Source organism: Ctenocephalides felis, unplaced genomic scaffold, assembly GCF_003426905.1.
Source record: "Ctenocephalides felis isolate EL2017-DRISC unplaced genomic scaffold, ASM342690v1 CF-g0.4_SCAFFOLD_01492, whole genome shotgun sequence".
In the NCBI taxonomy this organism is placed as follows: domain Eukaryota; kingdom Metazoa; phylum Arthropoda; class Insecta; order Siphonaptera; family Pulicidae; genus Ctenocephalides; species Ctenocephalides felis.
The window spans coordinates 1,175,581-1,192,117 of NW_020537646.1; the positions used below are offsets into that span (position 1 = coordinate 1,175,581).

Genomic DNA, 16,537 nt, shown 5'->3' on the forward strand with positions numbered 1-16,537 from the left:
TTAATTATTCCAGGATTATGAATATTATTGTAAAACAATTTAATAGTGATCACATAAATATTTGACTGCTAGATTAAACTTATTTTATTACCAAACAAATGTAAATAGATAGATATATAGATAGATAGAATGTAAGTGTAATACATGTAAATATTTTTATACCATGCAATATATCAATATAAATACATTACACAAAACTTACCCTCATTCCACCATAAAGAGGTATCGGATCTTGTGCAGACTTCGGCATTGCTATTTTGTTCCAACTTAAAACATTTATAAACAATTCATTACCATCCTTTGTTGAATCTCTTATACACATATGAGGTTGCGGAGGATTTTTAAAATTACTCAATGATCTAAGACTTTTCATAACTGGCATAGGTCTATCACTTGCTTCTGATGAACCCAGATAATTTGATTGGGACATACTTCTAATTTAGTCTTAATAATGTAATAATTTAATATCACAAATATAATTTATAAGCACTACATTACACAAATTAAAAATAACAATAAGTTTGGTTAATTTTTTTTTAAATCAATGTGTAAAATGTCAAATGAAATGATTAATGAGTAATGTAAAAGGAATTGATCAATAATTGGATGTTTTAGAATGTCTAACAATAACAAAAGCACGTCCCAGGAACCAACTTAGACATTGTTGACATAAAACAAATATTTTATCTTGTCAGTTTTAGTAAGTTGGTCTTAGAGGTTTTCTTTATCCATTTACACGTCTTGTATAAAACTATTAAAAAGTATGAATTTCATTTAAAATATCATTGAGTGATGGATTGTTTAAATTATTTTTATGTAAACACAAAATTAAAATAGCTCTAATGTAAATAACAACTACGACTACAGAGACATCTTTAACAAATATGTGGTAGTGAACTAAAACATTAGTTGAGAATTAAACCTTTTTAATGACAGATTAATTTTGACATTATTTTCTTTGAACAAATTATTAACATTAAATTCTAATTTTAAACTCTTCATCATATACTATATATCAATTTCAAAAATATTATAATGTTCTGACATTCGCTGGTAATCTAAAATAGGAAGCACACATTTGTAAAATTGCATATGTCAAATCATACAATTTTTTATGTGAAGACAACAATGTACTTAATTATAGGATTTCTTATTTAAACTTACACCAATGATTATGTAAGTAACTAATAATATTGAACTAAATACATTTTAATGTAATATTGAATTGAAACAATTAAATTCAAGTAATAAACTTTAGAAAGAAATTAGTCGATATAACCAATAATACTACTAGTTGTTTTTAAGAAAACAGTTGAAAAGAAATAAATCACTCACTATACATTAGCAAATTTATACACTTTCTTGGGACATTCTATATTCAAAGACACTTCCATGCTCCTGGAATGTTTTGAAGCACGGTTTATTTTCTACTTTTTGTGATAATTTTCGTCTATTTTCATCATTAGCCAATCCATATCCACCTCCTCCTGGAGTCAGCATTGAAAAAATGTCCTGATAAGAAAAAGATTCATATTAATATGTAAGGATTATATTATTAAATAAATGTATATTGTATATATTCAGGGAGATCACAACTATAGTTAATCTACTTTATACTGAACCACAAGATCCATGTTTTTTGCAAAATGCTAATTCTATAAAATAATCTAATCTCAATATAGTATTTCAATGATATTTATATCATACCCCTGGTTTGACTTTTATTGCTGTTTTAGCTCCAAGATTTATTTTCCTCTTTTCTTGAGCTCTTATAAGAACATTAACACCACTTGCACCAGGCTCTCCACCTGCCATTCCATAGGGTTGAAAAACTCTTCGTTCAGTCAAAACTGATAATGTCATTTCCTTTCGGAATAGCAATTCTCTTTGAACACCATCACCACCCTTGAATAAACCTAGAAATATACACAGATTATTAAAATTATGCATATATATTCATCATAATCCTTGTTCTAAAATATAGTTTTGGTTATCACTCACCATTTCCACCGGAATTAGGACGCAAACAAAACGTTTTCAAAATTATGGGATATCTAAGTTCCAAAATTTCTGGATCGGTGATGCGAGTGTTAGTCATATGAGTGTGGACTCCGCTTTTACCATTCCATGTAGGGCCCTGAAAATATCATATAATTTAAAATATAAATAAAGTAAGAATATTTTATAGTTACAAATAAAAACTTACAGCACCACTACCTCCTGCAACTGTTTCATAATATCCCCATGTTTCTTCTCCTATTGTGATATTGTTCATACATCCTTGTGAGGCAGCACATGTGCTAAGATAAAAATAAAATAATTGGAAGTTAATATATATATATATATATATATATATATATATATATATATATTGAATAAAATTTAATATTTACCCAAAAGCTTTGAAGACAACATCAACTACTCTTTGGGAAGTAAGAACATTACCTCCGACAACGGCAGCATCATCACTAGGATCCAAAAGTGATCCTCTAGGTATTTTAATAGAAATAGGTGCAAGACATCCCTATCAGTAAAGAAATAAATATTATATCCAATCTATCTATAATTTTGTTACTTTTATTTTTCAAACCTGGTTCAGAGGCACATCATGACCAACCATACATCTTAAACAATAAATAATTGCCGAGAGGGTTATAGCTCTTGGTGCATTGCAATTGCCCCATACTTCATCACCAGTGCCACTAAATATAATATATACAGTTAATAAACCACATAATATTTTAATATAATATTAATGCTAATATTACTTGAAATCACAAATAGCATGTCCATCTTTTTCATCAAGAGATACTGCTAGTTTAATTTTGGATCCATTGTCCATCATCTCTTCAGCATGTAGTATTGTGGTACCAGTCCTGAAATACATTATGAAAAAAATATAGAATTCATTTAAGAAATATTAAAATTATTTGATAAAATTATCAATAAACCTTTCTCTTGTCTGCTTTGCTATATCTTTTAACATATTTCTCACCGCAACTTCAGCATTATGTTGCATGTGTGTCATATATGCTTGTACCACATTTAATCCATAATAAGAAATTAGTTCTCCTACTAACTGAATTCCCTAATAAAAAAATTAAATATTGCAATAATTTCATTCAAAGTGGTAAAAATGAAAAATTGGCGCAACGGCAATACTATTATCCATTATTTACTTTATGATTAGCTGCAATCTGCGCCTTCAAATCTGAAATATTGTCTGCTAAATTTCTAGTTCCTGAAGAATTTGGCAATTTACCAGGAGCCATAAGCCGTTCTGTAAGTCCTTGCTCATCAAAATGACCATCATTTACCAGAAGAAAACTCTTAAACCAAGCACCTTCCTGAGATAATAGTGTTGAGTGCGGTGGCATAGAACCTGCGACGTAAATATATTGTAATTATATGGAACTTAATGTAATAATTTCAAATTAGTATAAAAAATAAACCTGGAGTGATTCCTCCAATATCTGCATGGTGTCCTCTTGAAGCAACAAAGAATACTGGTCCTTTATGGCCTCTAAATAGGTAAAATGTATTAAAGCAGTAGTATAATCACAAATAATGAGTGATTAAGTCCAATAACCTACTTGTGAAATACTGGTGTAATAACTGTTAAATCTGGCAAATGAGATCCACCAGCTTGAGGGTGGTTTGATAACAATACTTGGCCTTCTTTCAACGAATCACCTCGAACACGTATCTGATAGATCGCAATATTGTTAGATGATTTGTAGATGATTTGAATAATTATCTTTCTATTTTGATGAAGTACCTGATATTGAACTGTTTCCTGCATGGCTCCTAAATGCACCGGAATATGCGGCGCATTGCTGACTAAACCGCCATCAGGTCCAAATAGCGCACAAGAAAAATCTAATCTTTCTTTTATGTTAGTAGAAATAGCGGTTCGCTGAAGAATCCTAAATTTTCATTATATTTCAATGTGTTTCAGTGTGGATGGGAATTCTTACTTACCTCCCCATTTGTTCAGCAATACTCATAAATCGATGAGAAAATATACTGAGTTGAATTGCATCTAATTCTGGACTAATTGGTTTTGGTTTGCCAGAGCCGACGCTAAAAATTTAATAATATAAAAGTAAATAATATTTGTTCATAGTGTAAAATATTTTTCTAAAATATACCGGATGATTAAATCATTTCGCTCGGTAATTGTTGCCGAACATTCTGGTTCAATAAGAATTGTGGAAAGTCCATCTATCAGTATTGATGGACCATTTAATACATCGCCTGGGTAAAGATCCTCACATTTGTACACCGGTGTTTTGTGCATACCTGATTCGAAATGCGTTTCTTTGACCTATAACAAACATATTCTCAACATGAAATCTATGTAGTGCTAAAATTATTAGATATTGGAAACATTTATTAGTATTAAAAACGCGGAAGTACGAAAAAAATTGATTCTCTAACCGAATGAGGTTCAAGTTTGGTTTTTCTTTCACCACTTTCCTAGATTCCTCGGGAGCGTCAGAGTTGCCCGCTCCTCTCACTCTAATGTCATCAACAATAATACGTCTACCAGTAATCACAAATCCGAACTCACTTTTATATCGCAACAAAAAAGAATCAACAAAATTTCCGTAATCAGGGATTACAAGTTCTTTTGCTTCAGCATCTTCATCAGACTCGCCGGTTTCCTCTTTAGGAGCGCACATGAGTGCGCAATCGGTCCCTTCGTACCTTAGATGAAGATATGGTTCTAATCTGATTTGGTTTGGAGTAAACCCTTGCTCCTTAAGTTTTTTAATGCAAGTTTCGCTCAGGTGATCTAGTCTCTGCTTAATTATTGGAGCCGATTGTTCACTCAAGATCATTCCTGATGGTTCTTGAGCTTCGTGCACCACATCAGCTAATGCCATGCCGTACGCAGATAATATACCTAGAAACAAATATTTAAAATTAAATTATATCATAAATTAAATCAATCTTCACACAGATAAAAAGTTCGATCAATTTATCTACCTGCATATTTGTGGACAAGAACTGTTCCCATACCCAAAGCAGCTGCTACTGAACACGCATGTTGACCTCCAGCACCTCCAAAAACTGCCAATGCATGTCGAGAAGAATCAAATCCTCTTGCTTGCGTTAAAGCTCTAATTGCTCGACACATCGCTTCATTTCCGACTCTCACAAATCCTAATGCAACTTCAGCAACGGTTAGCTTAAAAACACAAAAATATATTATAAATCATAATTGTAAATATGAACCACAGATAATTATTAAATCTTAAATTATTTACTTTTTTATTGCCATTTTTCTCTAAATATTCATTTATTTCATTAGTCAATTTCTGAAAAGCAGCCAAAGATGCATCTTTATCCAATGGTAGATTTTCATCTGGTCCAAATATTTTTGGGAAATATTCGGGTAATATGCGGCCCAGAACAAGATTCGCATCAGTAATGGTAAGAGGTCCACCTTTGCGATAACAAACTGGACCAGGATGAGCTCCTGCACTCTCGGGGCCGACCACGAACAAACCGGAGCGGAAAAATAACATTGATCCACCGCCTGGAAAAGAAATTAACTTACTTTATAAAATTGTTTACAAACAAATATAATATATGATTTTGAATTTGCAAAAGAAAATATTTATCATCATATAAACAAGATATATACAATCTTTTTAGACATATCTTTTTCCTACAAACGGCACACTTGGGCAGCAATTATTAGACAATAAGATCAATATCAGTCAATTAAGATAAAGCAAGATTGCAGTATCACAAAATTTATCTTGGTCACGCCACCATCAATTCAAATATGAAGTATAGGCTAGAGCAAAATAATTGAAATTTTACTTGCCTGCAGCAACAGTGTTAATATCAAGCTGTGGTGCTTGAATTGTAACACCAGCTGTTGTTGCTTCAACCACGTGTTCATAAACACCTGCATAACGAGATACGTCAGTAGATGTACCTCCCATGTCGAATCCAATTAGTGGTAATTCAGTATCTCGAGATCCAGTAACAGCATAGCTGCATATGGAGAAATAATCTATTAAAAATCTATTATCTTTAATTTTAATTAAAATGTATACCCCACAACTCCGCCTGCTGGTCCACTTAAAACGGCTCTGGCTCCTCCAAAAGCATCAGCGTGTGTCAGGCCGCCGTCGCTCTGCATGAACAAAACGCGGACTCCTTGCAGCTGGTCACGGAATCCTGATCGGAAACCTCGTAAATAGCGTTCCACATGGGGTGTCAAGTATGCTTCTGCACATGCTGTAAAACCTCGGGAAACCAGACGACACATGGGCATTGCACGATGCGATAAAGTCACATGTTCAAAACCTATTAAAAATAATAAAACTTTAGAAGTCAAATCCTATGAAAAAGAAACAGAGGCATTATTAACAAACCCATTTCGGACAATAACTTTCCAACCGCTAATTCATGATCAGGGCAGCTATAACTATGTGCAAGTACAACGGCTGCCGATTTTATTCCATTCTTCAACGTATTTTCTAAATCTTTACGTAATGAATCTAAATCCAACGGTTCTAATTCAACCAAAGCGTTGCCAGCAGTTCCGCAAATTTCTTTTAATCCATTTGTAATTAAGCATTGGCCTGGTTGAGAGGGTACAAGTCGCCCCGAGACTTCTACAACTTCTTTATATAAAGAACTGGGAGTCTTAATATCAAGTTCGAAGATTGCAGGACGTGCTTGATTTCCAATGTGCAAAATGTCTTTGAAACCTTTGTTTACAATCAGAACAAATGGTTCGCCTGTTCTTTCTAATAGAGCGTTCGTTGCAACTGTGGTTCCCATTCGAATGCCACCAATTAAAGAGGTGTCTATTAAGCCATTTTCGTCGATGGCCTTACCAGTTTCCTTAACAACAGACATATGATCTGTCACAATATTTTTTATAACAAAGTATAATTATATGATGATTATTACCTCTTGTAGAATTCGTCTTATTCCTTCACGTGGTGCATCAGGATATCTAGGATCCTCTGATAGTAATTTCATAGTACGGACTCGGCCTCCAGGACAATGGGCCAGGACGTCCGTGAAAGTACCACCGCGGTCGATAGCAAAGAAAAATTTTTGTCGATCAGAAGTGGGAGCCTGATAGAAACATATGAAATAATATTTTAATTTAAATGTTCGTCTCCAAAGCAAAAGAATCCGATCTGGTAATTAACTTCCCGTAGGGTAAGTTATAGTAATCGCAAAAAAACGAAAATGAAAATTTTTATATATTTTAACGTTTCAGAGGTTTCTGAATATTTTGGCATACCTTAGAAAAAATGGATGTATGTGTGTGTGTATGAGTGTATGCGTGTGTGCGGATACAAATTTTCGTCGACGATTTCGGGAACACGGTTCAACCGATTTCGAACAGAATAATATATGAGCAATATTAGATAAATTCTAATATTAAAATTCAAATTATATATAACAATTTGTCAAATACACATATGGTCAACCGTTGGGTTACCATCTAAATATGGCGTAAACGGTGAAGTTAGAAGCAAATAGGACGGAAGTTCTGATCGCTGTTAAAAATAAGAATGAGAAATACAAAAACACCATTTAAACAGAAGATTTTCTAGATGTTATATTATTATCAAATAAATATTATTAAATTATAAATAAAAATTCAGTAAATATTTTTCAAAAAATTGCGGCTTCTTCTCAAATTATTAAACAAACAGAAAAACATTAAAAGTCAAAATTGACCGTGGACCGCCTTTTTGATACAAATGTGAAAGAATTATATAATATTATACAAATAAATATTTGTTTACACTCATATGACCTTCATCCTATTAATAGCAAATACTATCACCTACCTGTTACAAGCATAAATAATTTTACCATTACATGCTTACCATTTCTATTTCTAAACAACTCCGGCGTGTATTATTAAATTTAATATCACTAAAGAAATTATCTACTGCGCACTTAGAAGCACAACGAACATTTAAATGCACATAATATACAACATATATTATTATTACACAACACTTAAATTTGATATTTTATCATATCAAGATAGTATCTACAAATAAAATTTATCAACAAAAAATATTCCTAAATAAACAACATAAATGCACATTCATATAAGAATCTAATTAGATTCTAACGTAGATAGTTATCACAATGTAAAATTTTGATATGGAAAATAATGAGGCGATATAAATTTATATACTAAACGACATTTTATTTATTATGCTTGGCCTAGGCAAACAATTATTTTATTAATGGGAATGAAAACTAGATTTGACGCACTACCACGTGTATAATCTTCAGACCATGTTTACTTATCTATGCTTCAGACCGTATCTCTATCAGTTTTGACCACGCTCAGACAAGAGAGCGCTACTTTTCACATTCAAATTAATAGCGCGAAATTTGAAATGAAACTTAATGAATTTTAAATAATCGGGTATTTAAAACTAAATTTGGTATTACAATCGTATTATGTTTTGTAATAATACAATAGTTTTCAATTGTGTCCGCATTTGTTTGTCCACGTTTTCGGGCGCACGGATCAATTGATTTGAATGGCTCATAAAACATTCGATTCCTATTGATAGGGAGATGTGCTGATTAGCTTTTGACAAAGACAGGTCCAGCCGTTACGGAGATGCGGTACAAAGAGTGCAGAAAATTCAAATTGAGTTTTTGAGAGAATGTAGTATCCGATTTGAATGATCTAAAAAACATTCAATTTGTAATGACTGGGAAAAGAGGTGATTAGTTTTTAGCAAAGGCAGGTCCAGCCATTTCGAAGATACAGAGCTAAATGTGTAAAAAATTGCAGTTTATGAAAGAACTAAGCGTCCGATTTTAATTATTCAAAAAAAAATTTTCATTAAAAATGTGACAGACAAAAGAACACAGAAGCATGTTTGTGAAACTACATGTTTTTAAATGTATTAATTTATTTATAATCATGCATATAAAATAAAACTATGGGTTTTCTTTGATATTTATTCCACACATTGATGCTAACTCTGAATGACAGACATCCGCGAATATTTGAGATTTTAGAAAGTTTTTACGCTTTTATTAACTTATCATAAAAATAGCAGATCATCACAACTACATTAACTACATTATGAAATGAACTTCAATTATTAATATAAGATTTATAAAAGGTATTTGTTGTGCGGCGTTTTCGAATATATGTATGTTCATCAACATAATAATAGTTAAAATTATTCCTATCCATATGTTTAGTTATTTTAGTTGATTTTTACATTTATATCAATACAATATGCATTTGAGATTGTCTATAAGGGGATTGATTTCACATATACTAAAGGGGTAATTATACAAGTACATGATTTAAATTATATATATATATATATATATATATATACATATATATATATATATATATATATATATATATATATAACACATAGGTTTTTTCATTTCAAACGTCGTTTACAAAACGAAATAATCCATTCTGAATTATTTTTGTTTCTAATGAGTTTGCTATTTCTATATATTTTATAATAACATCATGTACATAATGCCGTAAAATATATGTTTTAAATATAAAACAATGTATGAAAAATTGGAAACGAAATATTCTGAATAATATAGCAAATTTTAGACTAAATTGATAATCATTCTGAATTACTTAATGGTAAAATATAACATTAACTTAAAAAATTTTTATATGCTGTAAAATATCGACACCTATCATCTTTAAAGTAAAATGTTTATTTATGTAACTTTTATATACAATTTAATGTTTGTAAGTAAATAGATAAACCTTTAATAATGATCTAATAACTAAATCCCATAACTTTTAGTTATTTAACTACATATTACATAATAATACCCTGCTATAGAGAAACTTACTTTCTTACTGAATGTTTAAGCTACATGCTATTACTAAACTTACATTTATCATGATAAAAATTTAGCTATTAATATATCCCAACTACATTTTAAATGTTTTCTATGCAATATTTACACTCTGACTTATATTTATTAATTCCAATTGTAAATTTAATTAAATTACAACAACCTTATTTTATATAAAAATTATTTACAAATTAGGTGAACTATAGCTGATTGATTTTTAAGCATAAAAGAGCAGAAAAAATAAAAATTGACAAAAAAATATTAATTGTCTGTAACATTTATCTATGATGTATCCCAAAAGTATCAATCAAATTAAATTTAACATTAACTGCGCCATTTTATTTTACAGGAGATACGTTAGAAAATGTCTGAACTGTCCCCACAATTATTCCATGTAATGCAACGTTATATAATGAATAAATATTTGTTAAAACATTTTTAAATGCATGTTATACTAATTTTTAATGCAACGCCAAAGCGTCTACACTTAGTGATACAGCATTTTTTGGTATAGTGCTGACTTTCGGTGATTTTAATGGTAATTCTTCTATTTTCTCCAAATCATTTGCAGCACCGGCTGAATTTTGTTTGTGCAAAGGTGCTCTGACCTGTAAATTATCGCTTGTCGAGGTTAAACATGGCTCCTCACTCCTATCTAAACTAAATTGTCTTTTTAGAAACCTTAATCGATGATCGCATGATTTTGAATTTGTTGGTTGACTAAGATTACTATCACTAGGGCTCAAACACCGATAATGGTTGTATGGCGAGCTGAGATCATGCTCCTCTATTACATCTGCATGCCTGAATTTACTAAAACTTTTCTAGGTTCAAAGAAAAGGTTTGCTCCTAATTCATACGTCGAAGAAGTTTTATGGTAACTTGTTCCACTTGCATCTTGAGAGCAAGAGAGATGGGCTTGCCTCTTATCTGGACTTCTGAGATTTTCAATTGCTTCTGGATCGCTCACATCTACTGAGAAATTCGAGTTCTTGTATAAATCATGTTTAGCAAAATAAGTATCTATTTGGTTTTGAGTTTCTTGAAAATTTTCAACATCAAAAGTATAACGATCTCTTTGTTGTGTTCCGTAGTGTTTTTCGTAACAAGACTTTGACGGTGTTCCAGGATCGCTAGCTGATTCAAGAGAACGCCTTTGAAATGAATGTGTTGTCATGCTACTTCTAGCTGGAAGCGATGTTTCTGACGCAGTTATGATAATATTTTCATTTACTCTGAAAAATATACTTGTAAGTAGTTACACGCGCAAAGTGAAATTAAAGTCTTAATAAAGAAATAACACACAATTGAAAATAAACTTACCCTTTCATCGGCCTATCCAGAAAGCATAAAAATTAAACAAAACATATAATAACTAATGTCTTGATATCAGTAATTTTAAAGTTACATAAAAAATATCCGATCTGTTTTTTAGAATTTCGTAAGTTTTATATATAATTTCTTACCTAATATTTTTTCTCTACAGAAAATTATCTGATAATATTTTATTTTATTTAATATGGTATAACTTATTATTCAATTTTTTGCACCAATGCCCGGAAAGGCCTATTTTCACTTGGAAATGACGATTTTTAAACTTGTATAGATCATATAACTGTCACATAAAATATTGTATTATTTAAGATGACCATACACCCCGGATTGGCCGGGACAGTCCCGATTTTTCGCCTTGTATCCCGGCTTTATCTAAAAGCAATATTTGTTCCGGTTTTAGGTGTTTTGTCCCGGATTTTTAAAAATGTTTTGATTGCCAATATATTTTTAAATATATTTCAACTAGAAAATTTGCACAGAAAAAATGTGAGTATAAGATTTTAGCTCATCACACCCCCTTTTCCCCGCTCTCACACACATTCTAAACCGTCTCAGATTTTATGGGAAAAAATATGGTCACCTTGTATTATTTCATTCCTTGCATCAGCGATATACATAAAAATAAATCAAATCCCACCCAAAATTATAATAGAAAAATAACTCAACTTTGTAAAGTGTCTTATACCTTAAATTGTTAACATTAATTAGCGTTAATCAGCGATATACATAAAAATAAATCTTATCCCACACAAAATTATAATAGAAAAATAACTCAACTTTGTAAAATGTCTTCATACCTTAAATTGTTAAGGTAGTCGAAAACTTCAACACAGGAAGTATGAAGTATGAAATATTCTTTCATTCAGAATAATCAAATTAGACATACCCGAGAGTGGGAGGTGTAGGAAGAGGTTTATCGAATCCATGTTTGCCTAAGAGCCAGTGCGTGGTCATGACCCCTTTGCCTTTGACTTCGGTGGAACCTCTCGCCTCTAAAACGTATCCACCGGCTTGCTCTAAATAGTCCCGAGTGGCTTGCGATAAATGGATTCTCCAGGGTGCCCCTGATATAGATTTATAATAATGCAATATAAACACAACGTCAATCATAATAATTACATTTATTTCAAATTTTTAGCCGATAAACCACTTTTCGTAGGCCCATATTATTTAAGCAAGTTTTTAAGAACATTTTTTTAATTAGTTACCCAACTCCTATCGTTCGAACAGTTTTTAAATTTTTCACATCGGTTCAAGATTTTTGGCTAAATCGTGGACAAAAAAATTCATTTTTCAACTTTTTCAATTTTTCATTAAGTTATATCTGAATTTTTGAAGTTGGTGTAGCCGATTATGAGGAATCGTTGGCGAATCCTCATACACTTCGTAGTTCTTTTAATTAGGAGTGTCAAACTGTTCTGAATAATTTAGAACGTCTTCATAACATATATAATAAATTTTTAGAGATTAAATATGAATTATTTATATGCTGGTAAATTTATAAAAAAGTACACTGCACTATATATATATATATATATATATATATATTTATTTATTTATTTCTTACCAGTTGATTCCATTCTAGAAGCTGTATTGACTGTGTCGCCAAATAAACAATATCTCGGCATCGTTAGCCCAACTACACCCGCACAACAAGGTCCTAAAATATAGAAATATATAATTAACAACGTGTACCTAAAAATCACGAGAAATAAAGTACAAATATTGAAAAATTAGATGTAAAAACATTCTAAGATTTACTCAATTAATATACATATTTTTTCCACAATGTTAAAGTTTCATATACATTGTACTATATATGCATTTATCATAACCCAACAAGGTTTTGTAATAAATCTGTGAAAATGTATGAAGTTATTTTATGGAATAAAATGCGCAATTGCTCAAAAATCATCTCAAAAAATTATGTGGTTTGTTTAACAGATAATTTTTGATAATAATATTACAAATGATTTTGCAAATCTTTATATCCAGTATAGTCCACACTGATGATTTAAAAACTTGATTTGTGAACCATCAATGACAACATTGTTATGAATATCACTTCCCAATATATTAATATATTTCTATGGATAAATAAATTCTACTGTAAGAGCTTATTATCATTACCACTATGAAGTCCTATTCGTAATCTTAAAGGTGTCCCAGGCAAGTGTCTTATTTTGAAGTCCCCGACTGGTGCAAAAGATCAAGTGCCATCGAAGCAATTTGCTCAGCATGATCCGGAGTTCGAGTCGGCAAGCCTCCTACGACCATGTATGCATCTCCTATTGTTTCGACCTAAAATCATAGATAGACCGAAATCGACTAAAAATAAACACGAGTAGAAGTCTGAACCATAATATATTAAATGAATTATTGAGATAAAATTAATGAATTACGTTAAAATCAGACCATAAAGTAACTATATAATATTATATATATTATATATATATATATATCTACAATGATGAAGTAGCTGGCAGTTTTATTGAAACGTAGTCAGATAATTATTCGTTTGAAATGTTTTCACAATATAGTTTATATTTGCTCAAAATCTAATTGGACCTTTGTGCCTCGCCCTGCTCTACATATATATACTTTTTATTAAATTTACTTTAATTCATCGAATGTTACTTGAAACTTTTCAAAAAGCAGGTCAAGAAGAAATACTTGCGGGGTCAGCTAGCTAGTATATATATATATATATATATATATATATAATTTTCAAATAAACAGTGAATTTAAACTTGACTAAATCCTATATCTAATATTCAATAAATTCCAATGCAAAATTATTTTATTTTAATCTTTGAAGTACATGGAAACGATTTATATAAATGATTATAATTAGTGTATTCTAATAAAGACCATCACACTACACGTAATGAGCATAATGCGAAATCAAAATATTTACTATTAAATATTTCATGTACAAATTGCCAATATACCATCTATCACATTCAATCAACAGTATTTAATGTAATGTAATAGTCAATAATTTGAAAAGCTATTAGATACTGCAATACCGCACGGAAATGTAATTAATTAATTACCTTGTACACATTATAAGCGTTAATGGTGGCATCAAAGCACGTGTAAAGGTCGTTCAGTAGATCCACAACTTGCACCGGACTGCAATGGGCGGCTATTGAGGTGAAACCCACGATGTCGCTGAAATAAATCGTCACTTCGGAAAACTCTTCAGGCTGAACGGCTAAACCGAGTTTCAGTTTCTCCGCGACGGAACTGGAAATAGAACAAAATCGCTTAATTTAATGATTGCCTTAGTTTGATTATAGGTCAGACTTCAGCAAACTTTTAGAATTTTTATCTTGACTAATGTTATATTAAGTGACCTGCTCGAAGCGTTCTATCTTTATAGTAAGTGATCTCTTTAATATTTCATACCTTTTTACCTTTGTATCTTGTAATATTGAAATACAATCTCACTGCCGTCAGGTTAAATAAAGAAAATCAAATAAGCTAACCATCTGTGCAAGAATTGTTTATGTATCATTTATCGTTGCGCAAGATATCTACTTAATCTCTGTCGATCCGTATATCTAAATTTTTATTATATGCTCATATTCCAGAAACCATTTATGATTTTGTATTTAATCGCATGCAAATAGGATTATCAGAATAAACATTTTTGACTAAATGATATGCTATTCTACTAAATTTTGACTAATGGTTCAAATACTGGGCAATTTTTAAATAAGACATTTTTAACTTCCCGTAGGGTAAGTTATAGTAATCGCAAAAAAATCGAAAATGAAATTTTTTATATATACTTACGTTTCAAAGGTGTCTGAACATTTTGGCATTCCTTAGAAAAAATGTATGTATTCGTGTGTGTGCGGATACAAATTTTCGTCGACGATTTCGAGTACACGGATCAACCGATTTGAATAATTCAAAAAAACATTCGATTCGTATTGATAAGGAAAATTGCCGATAGTTTTTGGCGAAGGCAGGTCTAGCCGTTCCGACGATACGGCGCAAAAAGTCTCAAAAACGGTAACTCAGTTTTTAAGAAACGGAGCGTCCGATTTTAATAATTCAAAAAACATTTTACTTATGTTGACAAGATGTAGAACTGATTAAATTTTTGGGTAGGCAGGTCTAGCTGTTAAGGACTCTTAATAAAAATAAGTTAAAAAAATGGCTTTTGGCATTTATCAGATACTTATAGAGATTTAATAATGTGTACACATTTTGTGTAATTTTTTTGGGTTCCGTACCAAAAATTTTAATTACGGTAATCAAGAGATGGTCTTTCAAAGCCGACCAGTTTTAAGAATTCTAAAATCATAGTTTGGGAGATAGTTTAAAATCTTGAAAATATCGTGTAATTGTGCCATTATTTTTGGACTGTGGTCCCAGAAATGCTATTTACGGTTACGGATCCAAAGTTTAAATGAAAAAAGCAATAAAAGCTAAGCACATTAAAGTTATAACAATTTCACCAAAGCTGTAGATTGCACTTAAAAGCTCTATTTCAAACAAAATGAAGTAATATTTTCACCCAGTTTCGGTTTGACGTTGAGTTCTGGGATACCCACAATATATATAAACTTTGCACTAATTCTACTATAGTGACGGTTCTAGTTATATATAAGAAAATTGGTACTACTGTAAAGCATTTTCGCAAGACTACTATTTGCAAGAAGAATACAATGAATTTTGAAAAATAAGATAATTTAATATAATTTTTAAGTACATTCTAGACATAAATAACATTTCACAATGAATGAGTTACCTCGGCAGCATCCTATTTAAGAGTTGCTCAGTTTTCTTTTTTTCTATGTCCAATTGTTCTGTTCTCTCGCGAATAAGATCTTCTAAATTATTACTATACTTTTCCAGCATTTGAAACATCGTGTCGACGAAGTTGACTTTCCTGTTAAGAAGTAAATTAATTATTCAACAGAGCAATAATTACATTATTTGAAAATATTAAATAATTAATAGGTTAAAATATTGTCATAAAAATATCAGTCTTCAAAACCGCTCTACGCTAACTCAATATCTAAATTTATTAAAATCATGCAGATAAATAAAATTCCACAAAATCCACTTAACTTTTAAACCTCAACATAATGATACAAAATGTCATTAATGTGCCAGAAATCTAATTCCACAAACTAATTATTTTCTGAAAGAAAGCTTATTTAATATGTCTGAAAGCTTCAGCTACATTAAACAATAAAGTTTTGATAGGTCATTTCCAAGAAGCCATTATGAAAGTTTAGTCAAAGCATAAAAGTTTGTGATCCTATCCAATATAAATAAACTTTGACATCTTTAATTCATGCTGTTTACTGTT

The 16,537-nt window shown here is 30.9% G+C and overlaps 2 protein-coding genes and 1 pseudogene across 2 annotated transcripts; all 3 read right to left on the reverse strand.

The window, feature by feature from the left end:
* The window catches only part of LOC113370178, an 8,823-nt pseudogene extending 8,393 nt beyond the window's left edge, over positions 1 to 430 (reverse strand).
* An 865-nt stretch (positions 431 to 1,295) lies between these two features.
* Positions 1,296 to 7,976, reverse strand: LOC113370577 (5-oxoprolinase-like). Its single transcript, XM_026611265.1, has 22 exons — positions 7,878 to 7,976; positions 6,940 to 7,110; positions 6,396 to 6,870; positions 6,075 to 6,327; positions 5,840 to 6,012; positions 5,274 to 5,545; positions 4,993 to 5,194; positions 4,447 to 4,909; positions 4,152 to 4,316; positions 3,982 to 4,083; positions 3,779 to 3,926; positions 3,594 to 3,706; positions 3,453 to 3,523; positions 3,180 to 3,382; positions 2,952 to 3,088; positions 2,769 to 2,876; positions 2,591 to 2,702; positions 2,394 to 2,524; positions 2,207 to 2,300; positions 2,002 to 2,137; positions 1,708 to 1,916; positions 1,296 to 1,512 (listed from the first exon to the last, which is right to left on the reverse strand). Exons 1-22 carry the CDS (start codon positions 7,878 to 7,880, stop codon positions 1,351 to 1,353), a joined length of 3,903 nt encoding a protein of 1,300 aa, XP_026467050.1. The 5' UTR covers positions 7,881 to 7,976; the 3' UTR covers positions 1,296 to 1,350.
* A 5,407-nt stretch (positions 7,977 to 13,383) lies between these two features.
* LOC113370181 (retinal guanylyl cyclase 1-like) lies at positions 13,384 to 16,100 on the reverse strand. Its single transcript, XM_026610853.1, has 3 exons — positions 15,971 to 16,100; positions 14,262 to 14,454; positions 13,384 to 13,506 (listed from the first exon to the last, which is right to left on the reverse strand). The coding sequence occupies exons 1-3, from the start codon at positions 16,087 to 16,089 to the stop codon at positions 13,384 to 13,386; spliced, it is 435 nt and encodes a 144-aa protein (XP_026466638.1). The 5' UTR covers positions 16,090 to 16,100.
* Positions 16,101 to 16,537: the final 437 nt, after the last annotated feature.

Coding starts and splice junctions, on each gene's coding strand:
- LOC113370577 (XM_026611265.1), bottom strand. Junction 6,013..6,074: donor CCAGCAGGCGGAGTTGTGGG/GTATACATTTTA, acceptor CTCCATATGCAG/CTATGCTGTTACTGGATCTC. Junction 2,877..2,951: donor GCAAAGCAGACAAGAGAAAG/GTTTATTGATAA, acceptor AATGTATTTCAG/GACTGGTACCACAATACTAC.
- LOC113370181 (XM_026610853.1), bottom strand. CDS start 16,089: ATGTTTCAAATGCTGGAAAAGTATAGTAATAATTTAGAAGATCTTATT. Junction 14,455..15,970: donor TTAAATAGGATGCTGCCGAG/GTAACTCATTCA, acceptor TTCTATTTCCAG/TTCCGTCGCGGAGAAACTGA. Junction 13,507..14,261: donor ACGCTTATAATGTGTACAAG/GTAATTAATTAA, acceptor CTATGATTTTAG/GTCGAAACAATAGGAGATGC.